The sequence below is a fragment of the Mastomys coucha genome, unplaced genomic scaffold, assembly GCF_008632895.1.
Source record: "Mastomys coucha isolate ucsf_1 unplaced genomic scaffold, UCSF_Mcou_1 pScaffold5, whole genome shotgun sequence".
In the NCBI taxonomy this organism is placed as follows: Eukaryota; Metazoa; Chordata; class Mammalia; order Rodentia; family Muridae; genus Mastomys; species Mastomys coucha.
This window is the reverse complement of record NW_022196911.1, coordinates 57,367,863-57,383,928: the sequence shown is the minus strand read 5'-3', so window position 1 is coordinate 57,383,928 and position 16,066 is coordinate 57,367,863. Positions and strand designations below refer to the sequence as shown.

General features: G+C 43.8%; 1 protein-coding gene across 6 annotated transcripts in view; it reads right to left on the bottom strand.

Annotated features, from left to right (window-relative positions):
- Specc1 (sperm antigen with calponin homology and coiled-coil domains 1) overlaps window positions 1-16,066 on the bottom strand; it is a 293,053-nt gene that overhangs the window by 7,007 nt on the left and 269,980 nt on the right. For all 6 annotated transcript variants that reach the window (XM_031353951.1, XM_031353952.1, XM_031353953.1 and 3 more), the window contains 2 exons: window positions 11,536-11,652; window positions 5,080-5,139 (listed from right to left, as the gene is read on the bottom strand). In XM_031353951.1, the coding sequence (XP_031209811.1) occupies window positions 5,080-5,139; window positions 11,536-11,652 (177 nt within the window). The remainder of the gene's footprint in view (window positions 1-5,079; window positions 5,140-11,535; window positions 11,653-16,066) is intronic.

Genomic DNA, 16,066 nt, shown 5'->3' with positions numbered 1-16,066 from the left:
AAAACAAACAAACAAACAAAAAAAACCCTACTTCTAACCCCTCCCGAATTTGTTTGTTTTTAATTTTATGTACATGAGTGTTTTCCCAGCATATATGTCTGTTCACCACATGTATGTCTGATACCCAAGATGAGGGCATCAGATCCTCTGGAACTGGAGTTCCAGACCATTGTGAGCTGCCTCACAATGCTGGTGCTCGGAACTGAACTTGAGTCCTTGGGAAGAGCAGCCACTGCTCTTAACCACTGAGCCACTTCTCCACCTTCCAATCTGCAGTTTTAAAGCTCAAATCTAACATCATATATACACATTCTATCTGCAGAAAACAATAAAACACGGCAGAGACCAAATATCTCAATAGGTGGACATGCATTATATGTTTATGAGTTACAAGATAATATTGTTAAGATTATTAATTATTCCCAGTTTGATATATAAATATACTATAATTCCAATAAAAATCCTAGTAAATCTTAATTTTTGGTAGATATTAACAAATGTCCTAAAATTTATAAACACAAAAAAATACCAAATGGTTTAAAAGAATAGCAAAGGGGAGATATTTCAGCTCTAGAAAGGGTAGAGTGAGGGTGTTCTCCTCATACCTAGTACTGGACTAGACGGCCATACATAAAACAAACACACAAACAAGCAATTAATGCATTTGTCACAGCTTGCACAAAAACCAATCAGGGACCACAAAGAAGACTTCTGAAAACTCTAGGAAAAAATACAAGAGCAAATCTGAGTTTGTGATCTGGGGCTGGGTGGTGAACTTTTAATTACATCAAAGCATGACCGTGAACGAAAACAACTGATAAACTGGGTCAGAAATAAAAACTTTACTCTCAGAAAGATTTGTTAAAAGAAGGAAAAGATAACTCTCAGATTGAGAGAAAATATCTGAAAATCAAGTATAATAAGGACTTGTATCCAGCAACACACACACACACACACACACACACACACACACACCCCTCTTAAAATTCAACAGTAAGAAAACAATCAGATTTATAAAGAGACAAAGACCTAGGAAGACAACGGGCCGGCAAAGAACTGTGAGCAAAACAAAGGTCGGCAGAGTAGTCTAGCAGAGACACGCACATTAAAACAACAGAGAGGGCTGTGGCCATGCCGTCCTGATCTCAGCACTCTGGAGAGTTAGGCACGAGGATCAGGAGTTCAAGGACAGCCCCAGCTATGCAATGATCTCCTTCTCAAAGACCCATTCCTGAAACAAAGCAAGACACTCAAAGGAGATGGGTGCAACAAGAATAAACAAATCTAAACAACTGCCATGACACACACCGGGGACAAAACACTATTATTCTAAAAACAGAATAAAATGGCCGTGTCAGTTATGGGTAATTGCTATGATTCTATCAGAAGATAATCATTTACTTTATGTGTGTGTGTGCACGCGTGTGCGCGCTCTAGTTACATGCACATCTCATGGCATACCTATGGAGGGCAGAGAACAACTTGCAGAGTTGTTCTCCCCTTCTATCATGTGGACCCCAGTAACTGAACTCAGGTCATTGCGACCTTTACCCACTGAGCCACCTTGCTGGCCCATGGGGCAGTTCCTGACAAGAGGAAGATGCTGGAGGTATTTTTGCCGCTGTTATTGTTGTTGTTGTTGTTGTTGTTGTAGTATTTTATGGGTGTTCTGTCTGCATCTGTGTCTGTCCACCATATGTGTGAATGGAACTATTTTTTGAACAGGAAATGAAAAGGAGCTCCAGGTAGAATTAAATTTAGAAGCTATTTTCTTCCCCTGCTTAACGCTAAGGCAGGCCTTTATCAAGGGGGCTTTTTGCTAAAAGCATTGGTTAATCAGTCACTCAAGAGAAGAGGTGACTTCAGTGACATTCCTGCACCTGTGTGCTAGATACTTGTACAGAGTAGGAACCCTTTGCACTGGTGTGTTAACTCTGAAGCAAAGATATGCTTCGCCCACGTGGTTTGGTGTGAATTACTCAGGGACGGATTATCATGGCTTAGGTACCTAATTAGTGGGTTACAGCAGACAGAATGAAATGGAACACAAAAAATTCCCCAGCCAGAATGAAAATGAATTTGACTTTGAAAATACTGGTTAAGAATTTTAGTACCTTGGTGCTAATGAACTTAATCAAGAACATTAGGAAGATACCACAGGGGCTAGAGAGACAGATCAGTGGTCAAGAGCACTGGCTGCTCTTCCAGAGGACCTTGGTTATGTTCCCAGCACCCACATATAACTCCAGTTGCCCTCTTCTGGCCTCCACAGACACCAGGTGTGTATGTAGTATACACATACACATACACATACACACACATGCAGGCAAAATACTCCTATACATAAAATAAAAATAAATAGATCTTTTAAAAAAATCCACCAGAAATGTGTCCTATTTTATTCATCTGCTCACACATACTTGCTTCTAACAGTCTACGGCCCAGCACTGTTCTCAGGGCCTTCAGTAATAAAAAGAGAAGGAAGCTGTGCATCCAGGCTCATAGAAGCATTTTTTCAGAAGAGCCAAAGTATAGTGGTAACCTAGTGTCCAGGAACAGATGAAGGGATGAGCAGCATGTAGTGAAACTAATTTACCTTAAAAGGAAAGGGAACTTCTAACAGATGAGCTTTGAGGACCTTATGCTATGTCACATAAGCCAAGGTGAGACGGGAATGGTAAAGCAAATACACTTACATGGGGTGTCTAAAATAGGTGATTTCTCAGAGTCTAAGAACAGAACAGTGGCCACCAGGCTTAGGGTGGGGATGAGGAGTTAATGTTTATCAGACTCAGAGTTTCGATTTTGCAAGATAAGAATTCTACAGGGGGAGGGTAGCAAGGATTGCACCACAATGTGAAGGTTCTTCAGACCACTTAAAGTAATTAAGACGGTAAAACTTATAAAAAGCAACTGACGTCACTTACCGGACTCTCTCGGAGGTTTAGAAAGACAAAGGGTAGGGCTCTCAGAGCTCTAGCTTTGGAGAGTTTGCTCTGGTGCAGTGACTATCCTGCCATGCCAAGTGAGCGGTGTGTCCTGGACTAAATGACTAAGGCCATAGTGAACCCTCACCAAGCCACAGTCCGTCAGTCCTGGAGGCTCTGCAGTAATGACAACGGTGCCAAGAACATCTGCCCATTGTTTCTGTAGGACTGTGATGTGCACTTAAGGAGTCCGTTTCATGGTGGCTGAGCAGGAACCGGTTCTAAACTTGGCGCGCACTACAGAACTTCACTCTGAAGGGAATCTTGCTTATCTGTTTTACCTAAGACTTATTTTTATTATTTTTAATTACGAGTACTTATGTGTTTGAGTGTGGGTTTCTGGACAATAGTGCAGTGACTGCAGAGGCCAAAACGGGTGTCAGATTCCTTGGAACTGAAGTTATAGACCTTTGTGAGCTGCCCAACATGGTTGCTGGGAACCAAATTCTGGTCCACTGCAACAGTAGAACCCTCAACTGCTGAGCCCACTCTTGAGCTGGCTTGTATTTCTTAAATAGTGTTCTATATTTTGAGGAAGGTTTAGAGAAGACACTTAAATCTACTATTTGAAGAATGTGTTCTGTCCATTCTTCATCAAATTTACACTGGTCGTCATCACCCAGAGGACTCCTTGCTCCACAGCTCTTTTGATTTTCATTTCTCAAAATCCTCCCACTCCTGGGGAGCTGTGCACGTGTAACTCACTGTTATTCCAGCCTTGGTTTTCCTGATTGTCCCGCTGTCCCCCACACCCCGGTTGTAGGTGGATTAAAACAACACCAAAGAACTTGGGCCAAACATGGTGTACATGCCTCTAAATACAGCACTAGGGAGGTAGAGGCAAAGCCAGCCTGGCTACACACATGCACAATGCACTGGGTTACACTTGGCTGGTTTGTTGTTGTTTGTTTGTTTGTTTTTTAGTTTTTCTGAGACAAGGTTTCTTGCTTTGGAGACCCAACTGGCCTTGAACTACAGAGATTCACCTGCCTCTGCCTCCTAACTGGTGGGATTAAAGGTATGCATGACAACCACCTGGCACATTTGTCATTTCTAAATTACACCCAATTAAAAGCGGCAATAGTAATTAATAACCTTTGGTCAAGTTTTGTTGAAAGATTATATAAGAAGTTCAATGGGCAGTGGTGGCGCACGCCTTTAATCCCAGCACTTGGGAGGCAGAGGCAGGTGGATTTCTGAGTTTGAGGCCAGCCTGGTCTACAGAGTGAGTTCCAGGACAGCCAGGGCTACACAAAGAAACCCTGTCTCAAAAACCAAAACCAAAACCAAAACCAAAACAAAACAAACAAAAAAAGAAGTTCCAATTTAGTTTCAAGAACAGAAAGTCAATTAGCAGTTGCTTAAATCAGATTTTTGCTGTTGTTGTACATAAGCAGCCCAAAGGCTGATTCTAGATTGGTTACCACTCAGAACTGTCTCCTTAACCCACTCCACAATATATATAATTTTTTTTGAGACAGGGTTTCATGTGGTCTAAGCTGGCCTCCAACTCACTGAGTTTGTTGGCTTCCCCATTCTAGAAAGTAAACAGACATTAACTAATAACAAGTTCTCTACTGTTTTCCATCCTTTATTGCCCATTTGGTCTTTTGGGTAGTCTCCTTTTGCTCACTTCCCATCCACCAGCTTCTCTCTTGCTGTGTCTAACCAGTTTGGCAACCCATCCATGTGCTTTTCATTCCAAATGTTCATTTCTAGTAGCTTTGTAACCTTCCTGGTGGCACCTACAGGGCAGCTCACAGTCATCTGTAATTCTAGTTTTAGGTGATACAATATCCTCTTTTGTCCTACAAGGTCGCCAGGCACACATGGGGTGTATACATACACATGCAGGCAAAACACCCACAAACACAAAGTAATAATAATAATGATAATGATAATGATAATGATAATGATAATAATAATAATAATAACAACAACAGGCCGGCTGGATAACTTTATATTAGGAACCGTGAGTAACAGATCTGCAAGTGGATCTGAGTATCATTTATCTGTTCAGTGGGCAGCAGGAGGCTCTTGCTCATGAAGTAGACATCACAAACATCACAAGGACACACAGTAGGATACTTACCAGGCTGGGTTTGATGCCTACACTCTGCGCTGCTTCAAATGCCAATAGGAGATTCCTTTTCTGTGTTAAGGAAGAAAGAGAGAATGGCTGAGAGGAGGGACAGCAGGTGGCACACTACAGAGTACTCACTGCACAAAACAACCACGCAGACCTGTTCTGCCTCCGGGAGGAAAGGTCACAACTGCCACCAGGAAAATGACATTGGCTGACATGGGACTAAAGACAGACTTTGTTGCTCTGTGGCTTTTCAAGGTTTGTAACATTCACCACATTCTGTTGTATCCTGCTTTTTCACTGGGCTATGTCACAAAGGAAATCAAACTGGGTGTGGCATTGATGCATTTCTGGCTGAGGCAGGAGGATTATGAGTTAAGAGGCCAGTGCTACATAGTGAGATCTGGCCTTAATAAAATGATCAAAGTCAATCAAGTGAAAAACTGTTCCCTCCCCCAAATCCGAGTCCTCGAGAGAAGTGCTTTCGAGTCTGTCTTTATCTCCTGTAGTGATCTCTTGCTGACTGTAATCTTACACCACTACTTATTTTGAAAATTTTACTTATGTGTGTGTGTGTGCACTCATGCCATGGCTGGCCTGTGGTGGTCAGAGGGCAACTTGTTGAGATTTGGTTCCAATCCTTCTTCTACGGTTTGTTTACAAGATTTGGTTCCAATCCTTCTCCTATGGTTTGTTTTTCCCTTATAGTTTCTCCTGGCTCCAGACTTCCCTTGTTGGAGAGCTGTCCCTCATCATCTGGTTTCTTAATCATATTGGTGTTCCTAACACACCCCTCAAAGCCTGTCGCTCCTGCTCTCACACAGAGCGTCTGCCTCACGTTTGGACTAGGTGTCCTTGGGTCACTGCTCATTTCCTACTTTTCAAACTCGGAAGCTCTAAGTTACTATTATTATTCAAGGAAATCTTTTTACCCTGAGGACCTCCCAGGACCTCTTATCGGTTGGATTATAAACCCAGTCTCACTGGAGTATACTCTTGAGGAAGGCTATAGAGGAGAAACATGTTCCAGATGCATTCTTTCAGAAAAATCCTTTTTACCATCACGCTTGGTTAACAGGGGTGGTACAAAGAATTCCAGGCTGAAAATAATTTCCCCTTAGAACTGGAGCAGCACTGTTCTCTGGGGTCACCGCGCCTTAGTTTGGAGCTTGGTTCTCAGAGTCTTCCTGGCTCTTTTCCAACATCTCTCTGTACAGATAATCTCAATTACTCATTGTGCAGTCCCACCTCAATAATTCATAGGAAAGCCATTAAGTTTTAGAAATTTAACTAGATATTTTAAGTATAAATGAGAAGCATGTTCACACTTTGTCCTATGCGTAATTTTGCAATTCGATATATTTAGGGTTTTTTTTTCCTTCCCCAGTACTAGGGATTGAACCTAGGCATTGTGTATGCTAGGCAAGCACATTGGCAGTCACACTTAAAGTTTATATATAAGCTAGGCATGTACTTGTGCCCACAGCTTTTTAAGCAGCTAAAGGAAGATCACTGGAATCTAGGCGTTCAAGGTCGCTTCTACATATTTTTCTATTTTTCCATTTTCCCATGGTCTTCACTGTGCCCTGTCTAAACATTAGGCCCTAGGCCAAAAGGTGCCTTGACACTTAAGTCAGCTTGCTGCTGTATAAACTTCATCAGAGGAAAAGCAGACTCGTCTATGCGTGCTTTTTCCTAGCCTGTGGGAAGCTGCTGATCAGTGGTGAGACTGCCCAGGCCACCGGCCTTCTTCCTTGACACCTAGGGAGACTGATGGGGAATAACTGGAAAACTGCACTCTGTGCTCTGCTTTGCTCAGCAGACCCCGTAATGGGTCCTTCTAGGCCACCCTAGAGGAGCAATCCCTATTTGGTGTGAATGATGCCTTTGTTCTTATTCTAAAGTCCCCTTGGTTAGGCCAACTTTTAGGTTACATTGCTGAGGGAGCTGAGCTAAAACCACTCTTACGGCTTATGAGATTGTAGTGCCAAGCTACTTCCTAAAAAGGCAGCTCCAATAATCACGTTCTTTTTCCCCCGCTGTGTCTTTCTTTACCTGCCAAATGTGTCAGGCTAAACATGGTATTTTATTGTTTTAATTTATATTATTTATATTATAAGGTCTAAAGAGAAGGCATTTCTAAACCAAACATTTTAATTAGAATTCTGCTAAGACTCTAGTATGATTCAGATAAAATATGTTTTCTAAGTGGAAACTGAACACAGGATAAATAGTCCATCTTGGAAAATTGCCTCAAAATGCTCTGAAAATGGCATTGCATGGAACATGACAGGGGAGATCTTTGTTGTTGTTGTTGTTGGTCATAAAAATGATTTGCTTATTTTGGTGGTCACAGGACACCAGTGGCAGGGGTCACTATCCTAATATCCTGACTGCACACAGTGGATGCTGTGCTGAGGCCAGAGAGCAGAAGAGTGTGTGCCAGTGACAGGGGGGTGTGGGGGGTGTGGGAGGAGAGCCAAGGTCCTCAGGCCATGAGCTTTGCTTCAGTGGAACCTCTGCCATACAGGTGGGGTGGTGTGAGTCTGGGACCTTCCACTTCAGGGTAACCTGTTCCTATCTGATGCAGAACTTGATCCCCAGCTTGGCTCGTAGGACCTTATTGGTCTTTCTGTAAATAAGTGGGAGACAGGATCTGACCCACCCTCATATTAAATTTCAGATACCAACATAATCGCTCTCTACTATACTACCTGACTCTGGGTCTTGTGGAAGAGCTTGCACAAGCTGACACCTGAAGACTCTATTTCTAGTGAAAACAAAATACTTCACCCACACCTCCCACCTACTGTAATATACACCCTGCCATTGCATATCCCTTTAACACCATACAAGATATCCTTGTTTATTTAAGGCACAGTCTCATGAAGCCCAGCCTGGCCTTGACCTTACTGTGTAGCAAACGGTGATCCTGAACTCCTGATCTTCCTGCCCCAACCCCCAAGTGCTGGGTTTATGAGCATGCACCATTGTGCCCAGTTCTTATTTTTAATTCTGAACTAATTAATTTTCTTTGGTGCTGGGGATGAAGTCCAGGCTCTTACTCACGAAGGCTGTCTGGGCTCTACCACTAAGCCCAGAGTCTTTATCATACTATTTTTATATTTCAGTTTTAATGGATTCTTCCAGTCTATTTCTCTTAGTGCCCCTTTTGATGGTTGTGTATTCCACAAAGTACAACCAACCAACCAACAACCCCTCATACTGAGTACACAAGACTACAGGGCAGAGTCTGGACCATGTTCACTCATCTAGGAGGCTCATATTCCCTTTGAAGCCCAATATCAAACATGTCTTTTCTGCCTAGTGGTACTACTGCTTCAGGGAAATTACCCTCATCAAAAGTTCCACGCATGTTCAGTTGATGTTGTTTGTATTGATGGGCTTCTGTTGACATGTGATTTTAACAACCCTCCTCTGTAATGGATGGATGTGGTCTCTCTCAGTGTACCCCACCCCTGTTCATCATACCCTGAGCTGTACCCATTGCTTCTTCCCTGAGGGTACAGCCAGGGTAAAGCCAGATATTTCTTCAGGGAGTAGTGGACCAGGAGTGACTGACAGAGTCCTGGGTGCTGGAACTCAAGCTCAACTGGAGTTGACAGGGAGCTATGAAGCCGGACAGGTCTGAGTGTGACACTCCTGGTATGTGATGCTGACTCCTTATCGCCTTATAGTGGTCCTTCACCACTGGCACTCTTTGATGACATCAGCAAAGATCCAGAAAAAGAAATTCAGCCAGATATGCAGGAACCAGGGGCCCCTGTCCTATAACGGTGACAGGAGCAAGAATGCTGATGCCAGCCTGCCCTGATGCTCATCTCCACATCTGCAAGAGGCCCCGGAGCAGCTGGCAAGGTGCCTGATGCGGGAATTTCAGGGATTCAGGGTGAGACAAGGGATTTTGATCATCAGGAAGCAACGCTCATGATACTAAGTGTGGGAACAAACACCCACAGGCCCATTCTTTTCCAACAGATCTGAATTGATTCAAGGACAAAGAAGCCAGGCCTGTTGACTACAGATAAACAAGTCACTTTCAGGAGACTCAGGTTTTAGGCTGTGTGGGTATGTAGGTGCTTAAACTTAACTTGCTATCATTTTTGGAAGGACTGTTGATTATTTTGAAGTTTTTGTTTTTGTTTTTGTTTTTTTCCGAGAGTTTCTCTGTGTAGCCCTGGCTGTCCTAGAACTCACTCTGTAGGCCAGGCTAGCCTTGAACTCAGAAATCCGCCTGCCTCTGCCTCCCAAGTGCTGGGATTAAAGGCATTCGCCACCACCACTGCCAGGGAGTTTTTAAGTTTGTTATGCTCACTATTTGCATAGTTTTTTTGTAACATCACACCAGAAAGGGGTGGAGAATCAGTAGGGTTGGGGAGGGAATGCCACCTAGGTCACAGTCAGATGTCCTGCTGTGCCTTGGCCTCTGTGATGGCTGATGGCCCCTTCTAGTTCCCTCTGCTGGGTCACTCTCCCCTCTGTGCTTCTATTGTGCTGTGGGCAGGGCTTGAGTGTGTCCCAGAAGGCTTGTGTGCTGAAAGCTTGACCAGCAGCATATGAAGTAACGGAACCTTTAGGATATGGATAAAGCAGGTGACTGGAAATCTTACTCTCTTAAGAGATCAATGTAGTTCTTGTGAGACACTGATGACTTCCTGTGAGAGCAAATTATTTTAAGAAGAGCACACTTGGCCTCTGAATCTCTCTTGCTTCTTGGCTCACCCTGTGTCTCTATTCTGCACATAGTCTTCACTGCTGTAATGTTTCCTACCATGAGGCCCTGATGAGAGGCCAAACAGATGTGACTACCTCAATTTTAGATTTTCAGCATTCAAAGCTCAAAATAAATTTCTTTTCATACAGAGTTTCAGTTACTTGCTGTAGTTATGAAAGTTGCTTAGGACAGTTCCCTTAGGATCAGGGGGACTGGCTGACCTTCAGTTTTACAGCTTGATACACCATCTGTGTCTACCCTTCCATCACTGGGTAGTACACACACAGAATGCTGCTTCATCTCCGGCAGTCCCACCACATAGCACAGATCTTCACTGACTGCCCCCGCATCCACTCTTATAGCTCTGATTTCTATTCGCTGTTTGCCTTCTAATATAACACTTGACTATTTTAGACATCTCAGACTTAACATGATGCGCTTCGTATCTTTCCTCCTAAACATCACATGGCCACATTCAGCCTGTTTCACAGTTTACACAGTACCCCACATGGAAATGCTTTGAAAACAATTACATTTTCCATGCTAGAAATTTAACCCAGGCTCTGCTACATGCTGGATCACTGCTTTGCCATTAGCTATATTAGCAGTCCTATAAGATACTATTATGTGCTGGGCGGTGGTGGCACACACCTTTAATCCCAGCTCTTGGGAGGCAGAGGCAGGCGGATTTCTGAGTTTGAGGCCAACCTGGTCTACAGAGTGAGTTCCAGGACAGCTAGGGCTACACAGAGAAACCCTGTCTCGAAAAACCAAAAAAAAAAAAAAAAAAAAAAAAAAAAAAAAAAAAAAAAAAAAGATACTATTATGTGATGGTTATTTTTGTGTATGTTTGTGTGTGCGCGAGTGAGCATGAATGCGCCAACTTGGCTATGTGTGGTATTCAAATATTTAACCAAACATTACTTTCTCTATCTAAAATTTTATTACATTTATTTATTTATTTATTTATTTATTTATTGTGTGTGTGTGTGTGTGTGTGTGTGTGCGTGCACGCGCTCATGTGTGGAGATCAGAGGACAACTTGTGGGAGTTGCTTCTCTCCTTCCACCATGTGGGTCCTGGTTACTAAACGGAGGTTGTCAGGTTTGGGAGCAATGCCTTTACCCACTGAGCCGCCTTGTCAGGCCTTTAGAAAGGTGTTTACAGAGTGAGATTAGGCAAGGCACAGTGACACGCGACTTTGACCCAAGACGCAGGAGGCAGAGGTAGGTATATCTCTGTGAGTTAGAGGTCTACATAGTTAGGTGATATTAATTAACATTTATATCGAGGGGCTTTTCATAAAGTTGATGACTCTGGAATGTGGGTGAGCCTAATCCAATCAGCTTAATAGGAAGAAATGGAGTTCCTTTAAGAGACAAGAAGGGGACTCTGCTCTCCCTTCCCCTCCCCCACACTGGAAAAGACTTTGCAACAGATGAACCAGGGTTTTCTCTAGAAACTGGGTAACAGGAGCCTCTTAGCAACTATAGTAGACTGGGATTCACTGTTTGTCTTGATAACAAGGTGCATGCAATGAGAAGGGCAGCGGAGACACGTTTGCTAAGAACAGGATCCCACACTGCAGTTGCATCCCGCCCCTGTGCCCTTCCTGATGTCCACCCCAGCTTTATTAAGCCTCCCCTCCCCACCCTGTCTGTAATGCACTGTCACAGACGTCCTGTTGGCTCTCCTAGAGAAGTGGGGTGTCACAGGCACTGACTCACTTTCTCCTGGCTGTTCAGCTCCTGGTATGGGATGTGGGCAGGCAGGTAGGTGTGCAGCAGAGCGCAGAGGGCCAGCCCATCACTCCAGCTGCTGCTGAAATTGGTGATGTCAATGTTCTGTGGAGAGAGTAAATCCAGGGTTAATCCATCCTGTACCATCAAGGACACAAGTCAGACAATATGTTGTAGGTGTCTATCTTTGGGTTTGGGTGGTACAACATAATGAATTACATTTCCTTGGGGTGTGTTTAACTTTGGTAACAGGAATGGCCTGTTGTGGCCCACATCCATTCACAGGTATTTGTGTAGGGGAAGATGAGACCATGGGAAATTCTTGCTTATCCCCTAGGGAGCCTTTAAGGCCTGATATAAATCTTATTGCAAATTACTCCTCAGATAAGCTTTGTATAGCCAGTATTTCCCAGACTTCTTGGCCAAGAAAGAACCATCATCATACTCACCACCACCACCATCATCGCCATTACCTCCATCAACATAACCATCACCATCATCATCATCATAACCACCACCACCATCATCATTACCACCACAACCATCACTACCATTATCACCACCACTGTGACTATCACCATCATCATCCTTACCACCACCACCATTATCATTACCATAACTACATATAACCCAACAACAAGCAGACCAAACAAAACAAGAGCATGGAGCCCAAGTGGCGATTGTTCCCACTCTATAATCCCTCCCTTAACTAGAGCAGCTTCCCAGGGGTGAGCGAAGCCTCAACAGTCTTCCTGTTATCCCAGAGGATAAGCAAGGATCACTCCTTCAGTAGGGAAGGAGGCTCCTCTTGCAGGACAGGCCACTGGTTGGGATGTTGCTTGGCACACGGTGAGAAGCAGCCGAGGAGCTGGTGCCGTGGGTAAGGGCCCTGCAGTCAAACCTGACTACTTAAGTTCTATCCCAGGAACCACACAGTGGAGAGAGGGAAACGATTCCGGAACATTCTTCTCTGACCTCCACACACATAAACATAATGACAGTAATGGGGACAAGGGCTTGAAGTCTGAGGTCCCAAACCAATGGCCTCAAGGGTTAAGGGGTCAGGCATCAGGAGCACAGCTTCAAGTGACAATAGTCAGGCTGAGTGTGTCCCGATTCTCTGCCTGGAGAATCCTCTTGGATAAAGTCTTTCCTTCTGCTCTATTATGGCCTAACTTCTCTCGGTTCTTTGCTGTTCACTTACTGTAGATAGACTTGCCTCTGTGGGTATGAAAATGGTTCCACTGTAACAAGGTATTTCTCCCGAGCGTCAGATTCAAAGGAGAAACCCTAGCCCACCCGCATTCCTAATCTGTGTGGCCATTCAAATAAAAGGGCCAAAGCCATTCATTCACTAAAACCATCTCTTGTCCAAAACTGAAGCTTCACAGGTCAGATGTCATTTTGTTTTATTGTTATGTTTCTTTTTGGTTTTGTTATATTTTTAAAAGAGCTTCTTAGGATAGAAATTTTATTCCCTGAAGATTTATCCCCAGAGAGAGAGAAAGAGGCAACTGTGGCATAGTCTAAATCTTGGCCAGCAACAGGGTCACACAGGCCCCAAGGCATTCATTATATATAGACTATTGTCAATTGGTTACGCTCCAGAACTTGACATTAAACCCTACTGCTGAAGACACTACACACTTGAGTCACAGAGCTTGGAGGCATCAAGCTGGCACTCAACTGGAAGTGGCAAGGCATGCCTTCAGAAGAGAAAACCAAACACCATTCTCATCCAGTTATGAACCCTGCAAGCTACAATAAATGGCTGGCCTGAGAAGATACATCTACTGGTTCAATAGTGCCAGAGATGTAATGGAAGCAACCAACCACCTTGTGCTTAGCTCTACAGCCCACTCCATAAGATGGAAGCCATACCTAGCCCTGTTTTAGGGACTAAGGACTGAGGCTGGATAGGTCACAGGCCTTAGGGAACCCCAAACCATTATTCTGCTAAATGGACACAGTATTAAAACAACCCCTAGTGGCATATTACTATATCCATGGATCAGAGCATCTCTTGATCCTCATCAGAGAAGCTCCCCATTGCAGGAGATGGCAATTAACACAGAGACCCCAACCAGTCAATGTGCAGAGAATAAGAAACCGTGGAGTGCTTAGTGCTGTACATATCATACCCGACCTTTAAGCTCAGGGATCCTCATGGAAGAAGGGGGTGGAAAGATTGTAAGAGTCAACGGTGGTCGGTAACATTAAGAAAACAGTGTTTCCCCGACAACAGGACAGTCACACATATGAACTCAGCAATTGTGAGAGTATATATAAGATCTTCTCAAGCTCCAGCCAAAACAATTCCGTAATGGGGAAGTGGTGGAATGTAGTCATGAAATCCCACCACTAGCTAAACGGCTACCAGAACTGACAGCTGCTGGGAGGGGGAAGAGTCAGTGTTCTTTAAGGACGTGGTCAGTAGTGTGCTGACTGAACCCAAGCAGGCCCCATCTCCAAGAGTAGCTGGGCAATAGGAACTGAACTCGATGGGGAGGGGGAGGGGGAGGGGAGTGAGGAGGGGGGACAAGAAGATCTGCTGTTTTTGTTTTTTTTAATCAATTTGACTCGTACCTAGCAGTATCTGGAAGGAGGAAGCACCTTTGAGACAATGCCTTCTCCATGATCCTGCCTGTAGACAAGTCTTCTTCTTTTTCTTTCTTTCTTTCTTTCCTTTTTTTTTTTTTTTTTTGATTGATGACTGATGTAGGAGAGCCTAGCTCAATGTAGGTACTGCCAGCTCTGGGCACGCGGTCCTGGATTATATAAGAAAGCAGGCTAAGCAAACCATAGGGAATGAGCTATTGCGCAGTGTTCCACTGTGGCTTCTGCTTCAGTTCCTGCTCTGACTTCCTTTGATGATGAACAGTGATGTGGAAGCGTAAGCCAAATTAACCCTTTCCTTCTCGAGTTGCTTTTGGCCATGGTGTTTATCATAGCGATAGAAACCTAATTAGGACAAACAAGCTCAAAGTTGGGACAGAGGGTGGAAAGGGTGGTTATGGGATAAGTGTGAGAGGGTGGTAAATGCTCAAAATGAATTGTATGAAATTGTATGAAACTCAAAGATTTAATAAAAATATTGTTAACCCCACCCCCTAAACCAAGTATACATGCTGGAGAAAAGTAAGTCCAAGAACATTTGGAACAGTGTTTTTGTTTCTTTTTAAAATTTGATTTATTTTATATGTATTAGTGTTTTATCTGCATGTGTATATGTGTACCATGTGCATGCCTGGTGCCTGTGGAGGCCAGAGAGGGCATATGATATCTGGAACTAGAGTTATGGATGGTTGTAGGCCACTGTGTGGGTGCTGTGGATCCAACCCAAGTCCTTTACAAGAGCAACAAGTGCTCTAGCCATCTCTCCAGTCCACATAACTAGTGTTTCTAATCCTTATGTGGCTGGACCCACCTGGACCTCCCATGCCTGGGGACAGAGTCTGAAGACAGAATGTAGGGCATTATGCCTGGTTTCCTTGAGGACCTCGAGGAGGCAGAAGGTGAAGCCCCTTCCCCTCTACTCTAGAGCCTCACCTGGCACTTGTCTCTATTGCTTTATGGGAAATCTGCCTTCTTATCATGATGAGAAATCTGCCTTTTATTTCCTTGGACTGGGGGTTACTACGTAGCCTCAGGAGTTGGGATGTCTGATTCCAAAAATCAGAAAAAAAAATCCCTGAGATTAATACTGTACTGTAATACTGTCTGGCCTCAACACAGAGAGATGGGAAAATTAACCAAAAGATAAAATCTTAAATATCATCCTACAGCTGGACTTACTTTGTAAAAATCACGGGAAGTGATCTAAGTTCCTTATGTAAGGGTCAGTATGGCTGCTGGTAAAATTCCTTCCCTGGAGGAGATATAAACAATGTCTACCCCTCTGCCAAAGATCTCACTGACAAACTAATAAGGTACAATTCCACCAACATACCCATGTTTATTATGAGGAACCAAAGAGTTTTTATTAGGCTTGTGTGAGGGGTTGTGGGCAGGAGCATGAGTGGCTTCAAAGCAGCCACACTGAGAGGTCTGCACTCAGTGGGGATGAAACTCTTCTATGGTCACCTAGATGGAGCTCCCCTCCCTAAGTCCTTTCCAGTCTATATATACCTTTTATCCCTTTCTGATGCTATGTGCAATTAAGGTAGAACTGCATACACCTGGTTGGGAAGAGTGGCCAGAGACTCTGATAAGAGTCCCCTAATTCTTCCCACCTCTCCTTCTATATAAGAAACTTGGCAGTCACCAAGCCCAACTGTGAGGCACAGCTGAACTCATGGAGATGGTGGCAGTATCGCTCAGTAGATAGTCCTGTACAACAGTGGCTCTCTACCAGGACTAGAGACACTAAAGAAAATAACAAAAGGAGAAAAACAAGCCCAAGAGGACACATGAGGGCAGAGCTTCCTGTTATCTGTCCACTCTTGCATTTTTTCTTTTCTTCTTCTTTTTTCTTTCTTTTCTTTTTCTTTTTTCTTTCTTTCTTTCTTTCTTTCTTTTT